Below are 12,925 nucleotides of genomic sequence, written 5' to 3' on the forward strand. Positions count from 1 at the left end.
GCTTGGTTCTCACCAAATGCAAAATATATAATTCTGGATTCCAGATTAAGCTGCAAAATTTCCACATCTCCTCAAAATTTTATCGAAGGGACTGCAAATTTTTTTGTATGCAATCGAAAATGATCTGTTATTTTTGTCAGTTTTTATTGCAATTTCCGTGCAAAATATTGATTTTTTTTTTCAATTCTTTACATAGGAATTCCCCCTGTATTCTATCCCTTAGACTACCTGTTCATTCTTCATGCGGACAACTTTAAGGGCGGACAGCCTAAAAATCATTTTGTGAGTCTCAGCGTCGGTTGACCGTCTTAAAGACAAAGGACCCATTAGTAAATTTTTACCACACCACAGGGAATTCCCAAAGCAATTTGGGTAAAATTTCATAGAGGATCTTAAATGCATCAACTGCTCTAAAAGCTAATGAGAAGCTAGTTTCAGATAAAGAGAACGTATAATCTCTAACTAATTGTTAAGCAAAGCGCTGTCTATTCAGTGTACGTAGGGCATAAATAATATGCATCCTGCGTCGGCAAAGCTTTCAATCAATGTGGTTAGCACAACAACGAACTTCTATAGCTGTCAATTTATCCAAAAGATACTTCATTTGAATTGATTTTTAATTTTTTTGAAGCAGGTGTGCTAGGATATTTTAAAGAAATTTAAAGAACTACTGCCCCGTTCAGTCGAAAAAACAAAATATACACTTTCTAATGATGTAAGTTTGATCGAATCTGAATATCTCTGTCTCCGGCACAAAACAGTAGAAGTTAATAGGTTACTTCTGGGAAAGTGGGCGTTGGCTTTTAGTTGTCTGTCATTTATTCAGATCTCTTTTTCAGATCTCTTTTCGGATCTCTTTTTCGGATCTCTTTTCGGATCTCTACAAGTTATGGCAAGACCGCCCAATCAATTCTAAAAAGTCTGGTTAGACAAACTAAAAAAGTTTATAATGGACGAGATAGGATGACCCTCAAAGGTATGAGACCCTCAAGGTACTTAGCTTAAAAGATTTTGTGCCCTTTTTAAGTGACCAAAATGATTGGAGGGCAACTAGCCCCACCCCACCCCCACCCCCCTTTCACCAAAGTCGTCCGATTGAAACATATAAGATAGTGAATTTGTTTAGCATCGAAGGAATAAGTAACTATGTCCTTTGGGATAGCATGACCCCCCAGAGCCCTGGGGAAAGGGCAGTAAGTTATGAAGTTTGCCCATTGTTTATGTTTAGTATTTGTTATTGGGAGGTTGATATTCATCGCTTTTAACGCCTTATACGCACTAAACATGAAAGATGGCTAGGGAGAGTGAACAATGTTTAGGATATTAGGAAGGCAGTAAATTTCAAGGGCTCCTAAAGAATCTGGGCTTTCAGTGCTGCTATAAGGAGCCTATTTATATTTACAAGAACCTGTTTAATCTTCCAAATGTATATTATAAACTTATTCTCGGGTGTACAGGTGCCTGAGTCTCAGGGGTGCAGAATTTTTGGTACTCAAACATTAGATGGTCACTTTTATATATTGTGCAGGGAAACCAGTTACGAAAAACCCGCCAGACGGGTTAACTACAAGATATAGCTATAGAGAAATGCAATGCAAAGCGTGGTTTTCATTGCTTTTACGATATTTAAACTGTTGTTTTTGGGGGTTTAGGGGGGGAGGTACCTAGGTTAGGTTACATATTTAATATATGCCAGGCTTTACCACCCACCCACCCCCAATGTACAAACATATTGCCAAAATTTGTTTACAAACTATTATATATTCATCTTATTTTATTCTATTTAATTAGCATTAACCAAACTTGACTTCTTTAGCAGTATATAGAAGTGACCATGTAATGGTTAAGTACCGAATTTTTGCGCCCTAGATTTGAAAAATGCCCTTTTTCGGCATCTTCATACTGCTTTGTATATCCATCAACAAAATTGAAAAACAAATTGTCCCCTGCCTAGATTTCGGAAGAAAAAAATTGCCCCACCCCCTGCTAAATTTTTATGAATTGATACCCATGTGGTGTAAAAAAAAGTGTTTTAGAAGGACTTTGAAGATAAAAAATTCTTTGGAAACGTTTAGTTATGGTCGTAAAACAGCTGAAATAATGCGCTTGATAAGAGCTGATAACGCGTGCTGTCAGTCTTCACTGCACTTATTTGCTACACTTGCGCAGCATTTGGAAGAGCATTAAGACGCGGTGATAAATTTTCATTTTGACATTTATGATATTGCGATTTTCTCCATACTATTAATACAAGAAACACGTCACAAATCTTCAATTAATTAAAAAAAAAAACGAAGTTTTTCCGAGGGAAGTAAATTGCGAAGTTGAAACTTAAAACGAACAAACATTATTACCATACAGTCTATCTAACATATATTAATAAAAATAGTACAAATAAACCAACTAATTATGTTTCCCTATTCTTTTAGGATTATACAAAACTAACGCTTTACTGAAAACAGAAATCAATATAGGAATTTTGGGACAGTAAAAGCAAACCAATCAAGGACATTTTTTACAGAATCAAAACATTATCAATCTTTTTAGAATTAATTCCTTTTAAGATAAAGCAACTATCCATTTTAGGATTTCGCTTTATTTTTTTACGTTTAATTTGGTATCACTTCTGCACAATGGCTCCGTTCAATGACCGGCTTTCGTTTTGGCTCTGAAAAGGACAATCTGTCATGGACAATCTGTCATGATTAGTTTGTACACAAGTTCGAAGTAAGGTCATCTTGATAGTATTAGGACTATAGACTAGCTTTAGAATTTGTATCAGCTTGAAATTCACTTTTGTATAGAGTAAAATAATTGGATTTCCAGAGTTCATATTATGTCTTATTTGATATTCATTTCAAGTGATACTAAAGCATATTTCTTACAATTTAAGACTGAATATTACCCACTATTGGTATTACAGCTGGTGAGAACAAAATGCTGCTTGATAAATCAATCCGATATTTCTGCATGCTGTTCAATTACTTCGCGGTTATTAAAAAATATTTAGTTTTACGCTTATGTTTTTAAGATAATAGTATACTGAAAGTTACCAATGTCACAACTGGTGTAAGACTACGGAAAGCTTTATAGATTCGTTTAGTGTTGTCAGGCTACATACTCACTTTTGACTCTTAAATCAATAATCCTGTTCTTTTATACTTGACTTTTATTTTTTCAGTAAAGCACTAGCTTTCTATAATCCTAGAAACACTCGGAAACATAATTAGTTGGTTTATTTGTACTAGTTTGATTGATATATGTTAGATAAGCAGTGAAATACTAATTTTTGTACGTTTTAAGTTCAAACTTTGCTCTTTACTTCCTTCGGAAAAACTTTGTTTTTTTTTAAATTAATCTTTGTTTGTTTTTTGATTAAAATTTAATGTAGAAACAACGTTGCCATGATCTTATTTATTTATACGGAATAGTGTATGTTCGTTTTAATTTTTAATGACACTCCGAAGTTTCAGTTGAAAATTTATTTTAATGTAGTTTCTAATTATCACCGATCTAGGGGAGATAAGACACCTATAGAAAATACTGAAAACAACCTTGACAGCTACGAAAAACTTTCAGTCTATGACATAAAGTTCATCATCCATACTTCACAAAACAATACATGTTTTTCAGGAATGTTTGTTTTTCGATGAACAAAAAACTGTTTTTACTTGGCTGACTTCCCCTGAAAAACCCATAATGAAGACACGGCTTTGTAAATCACCTACTGACTAGCAAAAACTAGAAGGCTACTGTAACAAAAGAGAATTGTTTAAGGGCTCATTTAACAGCTTATATTTATACCTAGTCGCTTTTTATAAATTTAACTTGATAGCACATTCCCATAAAGTGCACTTTCGGTTGTTTCCCCCATTTTTTTTTATGAAAAAAGTATCTTTTCCAATGAAATGACCAAAAAAGGTGTTTTTCAAAACCTCGGCAGAGGTAAAAAAGTAAGGGGGCATAAAAACCCCATTCTTTTAATTTTCATCGCTAAAACTAACCCACGTGCCCCATGATAGCGTGAAGTTTGAAGGTTCAGTTCAAAACTGTTGATCATTTACGGTTAATTTTCGGTAGGTTTTCATTTGAAAACTTTTTAGTTTTAGTTAGTTTTTTTTCGCAATAATCTTTTACTTTTAATATGACTAGTTGATTTATGAAACTTACTAAGAGGGTCTGGAGGGGGAGTATATGTGAGGGGATCTTATAAGCCTCCAGTTAAGGGCCTTGGACAATAATTATTGCAATGGTATCATTTTATGCTTCCAAACTCTTTCAATTAAGAAGTGGCACCAAAAGTGCCGTTTTTAGTGCTATATGGTACTTTTGGATTGTAAAATTGATAAAAAGCACATAGATATAAGTACCAGTAATAGGTTAAAAATGAGCGATTAAGCATCTTTCCATGATGTTTTGGTAGCACGCTAGGCCTGTTGAAAAAAAAATAGAAAAAAAAACGGGAGACAGATCAGTGGTACCGATGAAAAAAAGTAATTTTCCTTTTTGTTAAAGGAGGGGGACTGTAATTTCCCTTTACAAGGTCTTCGACCTTGCTGATTCCAATGGTACACTTTTTATTTTGATCTGACACCATTTTCGAGGGGTTTAATTACCATAAATTTCTTTTTGTAATAAACTTATACTTTACAGAAACTAACAAAAAATGTATTTTAAAAAAGCAATTGTAAAAGTTAAAAGATAATTTTCGTACATAAATTTCTGCGTGTCCATGTTGCAGACAAGAAAGCTCAGCTTATTTCAAAGTGAAAATATATTTCCTTATACCTTAAAGCAGATAGATATGAAAAATAGCCTTTGAATGAGACATTAGGAATCTCTTTATGATGTTCTGGTAGCCCGCTAGACCCGTTGAAAAAAAAAAAAAAAAAAAAAAAAAACGGGAGATAGATAATTGCTGCCCATGCAAAAAAGTGATTTTCCTTTTTTTTCAGGGAGGGGGAATGTAACTTCCCTGTAAAAGGTTTTGGCCATGTTGATTCCAATGGTATATTTGTTATTTTGATCTGACGCCATTTTCGAGGGGTGTCGCTTTTTTCAAAATCATCATAAAATTCTTTTCGCAATAAACTTTTACTTTTAAGATGAACCAAAATAATAGTTAACGTTCCTGAGTCAGTGTCACGGCAAATGCTGCAGTCAAACGGGAGAGACAGACAGGGACGTACGCAGAGGGGGGCTCCGGGCCTGGCCCGCCTGAAATCTCACGATTTTTTTCATTTTCCCATAATTTTCTAATACTTCTAACAGAATAAGGGGTTTGAAGGATTTGCCCCCCCCCGAAACAAATTGGCCCCCCCCCGAAACAAATTCCTGCGTACGTGCCTGGAGACAGATACCTGATTATAATGGTTTATGAACAAAATAACAAGAATTACAAGTTACAATTAAGCGCCCAGAACGCTGTAATGTCTTTCACAGTCGCTGAAAAATAATCTCTGCCTTCAGACTTCACTTTCGCACGCCACATGTGCTCGGTTAAGTAAGCTGATAGATGTTGGCGGGCAGAACCTCGGTGTCGTTTATTTTGCCATTTGGCTGACTCTTGGGCAATAACGCCTTATCCTGTAAAAAATCAACTGCCTCTTTTTCTGTCTTTGGCAAATCCCAAATTGTAATTTTAACATTCATATTAGATCAATTCCACTCTATCAGCTGTTTTAGTATCGGGTATCTGTCTCTCCCGTTTGACTGTAGCATTTCCCCTTTGACATTCCACACACAGTATATAGCGGTGCCCGCATAATGCACCAGTACTTGCATATGTAAGCCACTTGAAATCAGGGCCGTATCCAGGATTTTTTTGGGGGTGGGAGGGGGTTACACATAAAACGCATAAAAAATTGTTTATATCCATTTTTGTTACGTTTGTACGAGTCGGACAAATATTTCGAGGGGAGGGAGTTCAAACCCCTATACCCCCTGGATACGGCCTTGCCAGAAGTTAGCAGAATAACAATATTTTAGTCAGTCCTTAAGGGTTTTAGTCATTTGTTAAAATGTCATTGAAGCATAGGCATTATTCCTTTTTGGTTAATTTTTCAGTACTTGTCTATTACAGCGACCACACTCAAGAATTTAAATTAGGTTAATCTTAATGAAATACACGACAATATGATGAAAATACAATACTTTAGTAACACAATTAGGCCTATGTAAACTACATCAGAAAATTATGGAAAGCAGGCCGCCGAGAAAGCATTAAATTAAATATCTAACCTATTCTATATATTAAATATTTAACATAAAATATACTTGCATAGTAGTTTATCTCACTTAGTCTTAGCTAATTATCTCCGAGTGAACACATATAAACCGGTTTTATAGCAGATGAACGACTGCCCAAGTATTGGTGTGATCGCTATAATATTCAAGTACCATATTTTCCCTTCGAAACAGAATGGAGGACAAAAACTGTTTCTATGGACTGTTTTATGCATCAATTTCTTTTTAGCCCAGCTATTGTCACTTATTTTCATATTCTAAAAAATTGAAACAGGCTTTTTTGACCAACTATTTAGTCGTTTTTCTTCAAAAAAACAGAAACAGTGCCGGTTCTTCATCTCATCCCATACCAGCCTAGAGTGCTTAAATTTTCCCTTTTTCATTGAAACTGTTTGTACAATACAGCCTACGTATCCTAAAGTGTACCTACACCGTTTAGGCTGTTTTTTTCATAAAATTAAATAAAAAGGAAAAAAACTGCTGAAAATAAGGACCAACACTAAAAATGAAAATGAACAAAATTATTCCGTGTATTAGGGGGTAGCCCCCTCATATATGGAATAAGTTCTGTTAGTTGTAAGTTCTAATGTTGCTCCTTACTTTCAGTTGATAAACATGTTTTTTTAATTTAATTTTTGACTATTTTTCCAACTATGTCAGGAAGTCCCCCCCCCTCCCGTGTAAAACTTCCCTTAAAAATTTCCCCGGAAAATTTCTTCCCCGCGGAAAGTTCTCAACGAGGAAAATCCACCTTGCAGAAATTGCCTCCCCCCCCCCAAAAAAAAAAATCTGCATTCCCAATAGCAAATATTATATGTGAACAATGTGCAAATTGAGTAAGTTACAGCCCTTTCCGCAAGGATTATAGGGGGTCATGTCATCCCCAAAGGCATAGTCATTGGAACTTTCAACTCTGCTGAATCAAATGGCCAGCACAAAACTTTGATCGGATGTCTTTTTAGAAAAGGAGAGGAAGAGGGGGGAGGGATGGTTGTCCTCCAATCCTTTTGTTCACTCTAACTTTTAGGACCATTGGTTCGATAAAATCACCCTTGGGGGAAAAAAATAAACACGTATCCGTCATTTTATTTTTCTCGCAAAGAATACAAAATTCCACATTTTTGTAGATAAAAGCTTGAAACCACTAGAGTAGGGTCCTCTGACATACTGAATCTGATGGTGCGATTTTCATTAAGATCACTTGACTTTTGAAGATTCCCATCCTTTTTTTTTGAAAATCAAGCAAATTAACCAAGGCTCGTAGCTTTTGATGGGTTATATTAAACTCAGAGAATTTTATATATTTGGAGTGAGCATAAAAAGACAATTCTTTAGATGGATTTCTTTTTATTAAAATTCCATTATTTTTACAGTTTTTGTTACTATTGAGCCGAATACGCTGAATGTTGTCCAAAGCACTTAAGCACAAATTTATTTTTTTTATAGAAAAAAATGCGTCTTTTTTTTATAAAAATTATTTTAGGATATTCAGCTGTCGCTGTGGAAGATGTGGTGATCAAATAATGCCACAAGAGCTAGTGATGCGGGCTGGCAGTCTTCCGTTTCACCTGGATTGTTTCATGTGCACGGCATGTGGAAGAGCGTTAAGAAGAGGGGATCAGTTCGTACTACGAAGTGGCCAATTAATTTGCCGAGCAGATTTAGAACGAGAGCTTCTTCTGCTACATCAAGCCTCACCAGATGGGCTACACGGTAAGTAGATTCTTATTGCCCTTGAAGTGCAGTTTTCAATCCCCAGTCACAACAGAGAAAGGCGAAGCTTGAAAGGGCACCCACAAGCCGGGACTGTGATGACAAATAATGGGCTGTCTATAATGGATTGCAAGGTTTTAAAAAATACCTTTATTTTGTGTTTTAATTAAAAAAAAAAAATTGACAAACAGTTTTTCAAGATTTTTTGTTTTTAAAAATCCAATATAAACCTGTCCATCTCTATACTTTAAGTTAAATTAAACAATTATCTCTTCTTCATGTGGAGTAATATATTTGGACTGTTCCATAACTATAGTGCAGATCTCTTCGCTGGAAAGGGGAATTAGGCCGTTTTAATGGATTTATGTACAACTGATACTTAGAAAGCAAAGGCTACGAAGGTTTATTTACTATAAAAACAGAATCATGGTCCTGTTTAGAAAGACGGCTGGCCGACAAGGACAATCTTCGGAAATCTGTCATCCTTCATCATAGGCAGCGCGCTAGCTCTGCCCAAGTAAAGAACGATATGGGCACAATGTGTTTTTTTTTGGTTTTTTTCTCCATACCCGGGCACTTCGTATCGAAGAAGATGTCGTAGAAACTTCGAAAAGGGCTCATTCGATTGGAAATTGGAGTGGCTAGTGCCATTTTTAATAGTCGAAAGTGATTGGAGGGCAACTAGCCCCCCTCCCACGCCCATCATTCCCCCAAACACACCCAATCAACCATTTTGTTCAGCGTAGTTGATTTCCAGATAGAAAATATGTTTTTGAGGAGGAAACTCCCCCACAACCCTCAGGGCAAGGGTTTTAATTATGCCCTGGGGGCATATAAGGTTTTTATAGAAAGCATTGTCGTAGAAACTTCAAAGCAGGCACATTCGATTGGAAATTCGAAGAGCTAGTGCCCTTTTTAATAGTCAACAGTAATTAGAGGGCAACTAGCTCCCCCCCCCCACGCCCATCATTCCCCCAAACACATCCAATCAAAATTTTGAGATAGCCATTTTGTTCAGCGTAATTGATTTCCAGATATAAAATATGTTTTGATGAGGACACTCCCCCACAGACCTCAGGGCAAGGGTTTTAAGTTATGCCCTGGGGGCATATGAATTTTCTATTGAAAGCGTTGTCGTAGAAACTTCAGAATGGCTCGTTCAATTCGAAATTGAAAGGGCTAGTGCCTTTTTTAATAGTTGTAAGTGATTGGATAGCGACTAACGCCCCTCTCACGCCCACCATTTTCCCAAACACATCGAATTAAAATTTTGAGATATCCATTTTGTTCAACGTAGTTGAAAGTTCTGGAACTTAGGTCTTTTAGGATGATAACCCGTCAGAGCCCTCAGTGCAAGGGTTGTAAGTTATGCGCCGGGGCATATACAATTTTTATTGAAACCGCTGTCGTAGAAAGTTCAAAAAAACTCATTCAAATGGAAATTAAAAGAGCTAGTACCTTTTTTAATAGTTGAAAGGGATTGGAAAGCAACTGACGTCCCTCTCACGCCCACCATTTTCCAAAACACATCAACTTAAAATTTTGAGATAATCATTTTGTTCAACGTAGTTGAACGTTCTGGAAATTAGGTCTTTTAGGATGATAACCCCCTCAGAGCCCTCAGTGCAAGGGTTGTAAGTTATGCCCTGGGGGCATATAAGGTTTAGGCCTATATAGAAAGTTGTTATATAAATCACAGGCAGCGCGATCGCGCTGCCTAAGTAAAGAACGGGGACACTCGAGAACGAGACAAGAAACGAGGAGTATGTAAAGAGAAAGGCGCTCCCCCAAAACCCTCACGGCACAGATTTTAAGCCATACCCTGGGGGCATATAAGAACGATGTTGGCACAATGTATTATTTATTAATTTTAACCTTTAAAGCAGGGCACTTCGTATCAAAGAAGTTGTCGTAGAAACTTTGAAAAGGGATCATTCAATTGGAAATCGAAGTGGCTTGTGCCCTTTTTAATAGTCGAAAGTGATTGGAAGGCGACTAACACCCCTTCAACGCCCACCATTTCCCAAAACAAATCCAATCAAAATTTTGAGATACCCATTTTGTTAAACGTAGTTAATTTCCAGATAGAAATTATGTTTTTGAGGGCAGTCCCTAACAGCCCTTAGGGCAAGGGTTGTAAGTTATGCCCTTGGGGCATGTAAAGTTTTTTATAGAAGGCGTTGTCATAGAAACTTCAAAAAAGGCTCATGCTAATTGGAATTCAAAGGGCTAGTGCCCTTTTTAATAGTCAAAAGTGGTTGGAAGGCAACTAACCCGCCCCTCACGCCTACCTTTTCCCCAAACACATCTTATCAAAACTTTGAGATAGTCATTTTATTCAACGTAGTTTTAAGTTCTGGAAATTATGTCTTTGAGGATGACAACATCTCCACAGCCATCAGGGCAAGGATTCTAAATTATGCCCAGGGGGCATACAAGGTTTTCACATAACGCGTTGTCGTAGAAGCTTCAAAAAGGGTTCATTCAATTGGAAATTGAAATGGCTAGTGTCCTTTTTAATAGTCGAAAGTGATTGGAAAGCAACTAACATCCCTTCCACGCCCACCATTTCCCCAAACACATCCAATAAAGATTTTTAGATAGCCATTTTGTTTCACGCAGTTCAAAGTTCAGGAAATTATACCTTTGAGCAGGACACTCCCCCCACAGTCTTCAGGGCAAGGGTTGTTATTTATGCCCTGGGGGTATATAAGGTTTTTATTGAATTCTTTATCGTATAAACTTGAAAAAGGGCTCATTAAATTGGAAATTCAAAGGAATAGTCCCCTTTTTAATAGTCGAAAGTATTTTGAGGGAAACTAACCCTCCTCTTACGCCCTCCTTTTCTCCAAAAACATCCAATCAGTATTTTATATACCCACTTTATTCAACGTAGTTGAAAGTTTTGGAAATTAGGTCTTTAAGGATGACAACCCCTCCCGCCCCCCCCCACAGCCTTCAGGGCAAGGGTTTTAAGTTATGTCTTGGGGGCATATTAGGTTTTTATTAAAAGCGTAGAAACTTCAAAAGGGCTCATTCAATTGGAAATTGAAAGGGTTAGTGCCTTTTTAATAGTTGAAAGTGATTGGAGAGCGACTAGCGCCCCTCTCACGCCCACCATTTTCCCAAACACATCCAATCAAAATTTTGAGACATCCTTTTTGTTCAACGTAGTTGAAAGTTCTTGAAATTAGGTCTTTTAGGATGATAACCCCTTCAGACCCGTCAGTACAAGGGTTGTAAGCTATGCCCTTGGGGCATATAAAGTTTATATAGAAAATTGCTGTAGAAATTTCAAAAAGGGCTTATTTGATTGAAAATCCAAATTGCTCTTTTGAATAGTCGATAGTAGGCTGAGAGTTATTCACCCCCCTCTTACACCCATAATTTTCTCAAAAACATTCAATCAGAGTTTAGAGATAACCATTTTGTTCAACGTAGTGGGAAGTTGTGGAAATTATGTATCAAAGGATGACAAACCCCCCAGAGCCCCAAGGGCAAAGGTTATAAGTGCTGCCCTGGGGGCATATAAGGTTTTTATAGTTAGAGTTGTCGTAGAAGTTCAAAAGAGGTTCATTCAATTCGAAATTGAGAGGGCTAGTGCCCTTTGTAATAGTCGAAAATAATTGGAGGGTAACTAACCCCCCCCCTCTCACGCCCACCATTCCTTCAAACACATCCAATCAAAATTGTCAGATAGCCATTTTGTTCAACGTAGTAGAAAGTTCACGAAATTAGGTCTTTGAGAATGACCCCCCCCCCCAACACTCAGGGCAAGGATTGTAAGTTATGCCCAGGGAATATAAGAGACTTTGACGTCAAGGTGTTCCGTAGATACTTCCAAAAGGCTCACTTGATTTGAAGTTGAAAAAGATTGGAACATAATTAATTATTAGAAGTGATCGCCGAACGCCTACCACCCCTCTCACAACCACCATTTCCCCAAATACATCCAATCAAAATTTTGAGATAGTCATTTTGCTTAACGTAGTTTAAAGTTCTGGAAATTTGGTTTTAGAGGATGACAACCACCCTAACAGACCTTAGGGTAAGGGTTTTAATTTATGTCCTGGGGGCATATAAGGTGTTTATAGAAAATCCTATCATTTCCAAAAGTGTTTATTCAATTGTACATCTAAAGATCTAGTGCCCTTTTTAATATTCGAAAGTGATTGGAAGGCTTGACATTTTTATAGTAAAGATCGACGCGGGTATAATGTATTATTTTTTGTTGTTGTTGTTGTTGAGACCAGAGCACTTCGTATCAAAGGAGTTGTCGTGGGAACTTTGAAAAGGGCTTATTCAATTGAAAATAGAAAGGGCTGATGCCCTTTTTAATAGTAGAAAATGATTGGAGGGCTACTAATCCCCCTCCACCCTCCCACGCCCACCCTCCCATTTGCCCATTATGTTTAAAAACTAAATGTTGCCTTAAGATTAAATCAAAATGCTCTGTGATAATGCTAATTCCCAGTAAGGACTCTCATCCGTATTTCAAGAACGAATGAGGGCATTATGTTCAAACATTTTGGGGTCCTTCTGACCTTAGAATTTAAGCAAATCAAAATAACGTTAGTGTATCGAAGCCATCAAAGTTATCAAACAGATTTTTTTTGCCAACGGTAACAAGTTTTCTATTTCAGGTTAAGTAAAGGAGGTATAAAACTAAAATAAACAGGACCATTTGTGTCCAGATTTTTAAAAGGGTGTATGTTGTTGACAATTGCTGAAAATTTTCTCCAGCATACAAATAGCAGGCCAAACTATAAAGTCTTAAAAACGAAATGATTTAAAGTATTATTTTCTTTTTCCCTGAAAAGACTGTGTCAATATAAAACGAACAGAAATTAATTAAAAAAAACTTTTTTCACAAGATAAGTTTTTCAAAGAAAAGTAAAGAACTCATTTAACAAAAAAAAGAGCAAAAATAAAATCAAACAATCTACCAAGTGTGAAACTACCACAA

The 12,925-nt window shown here is 36.7% G+C and overlaps 1 protein-coding gene across 2 annotated transcripts in view; it reads left to right on the forward strand.

Moving 5' to 3' along the window:
- The window catches only part of LOC148939574 (LIM/homeobox protein LMX-1.2-like), a 44,887-nt gene that overhangs the window by 15,897 nt on the left and 16,065 nt on the right, over positions 1-12,925 (forward strand). For both annotated transcript variants that reach the window (XM_089106630.1, XM_089106631.1), the window contains exon 3: positions 7,730-7,959. In XM_089106630.1, the coding sequence (XP_088962756.1) occupies positions 7,730-7,959 (230 nt within the window). The remainder of the gene's footprint in view (positions 1-7,729; positions 7,960-12,925) is intronic.

The sequence above is a fragment of the Artemia sp. Qi Xiang Cuo genome, chromosome 21, assembly GCF_049724085.1.
Source record: "Artemia sp. Qi Xiang Cuo chromosome 21, ASM4972408v1, whole genome shotgun sequence".
NCBI lineage: Eukaryota > Metazoa > Arthropoda > Branchiopoda > Anostraca > Artemiidae > Artemia > Artemia sp. Qi Xiang Cuo.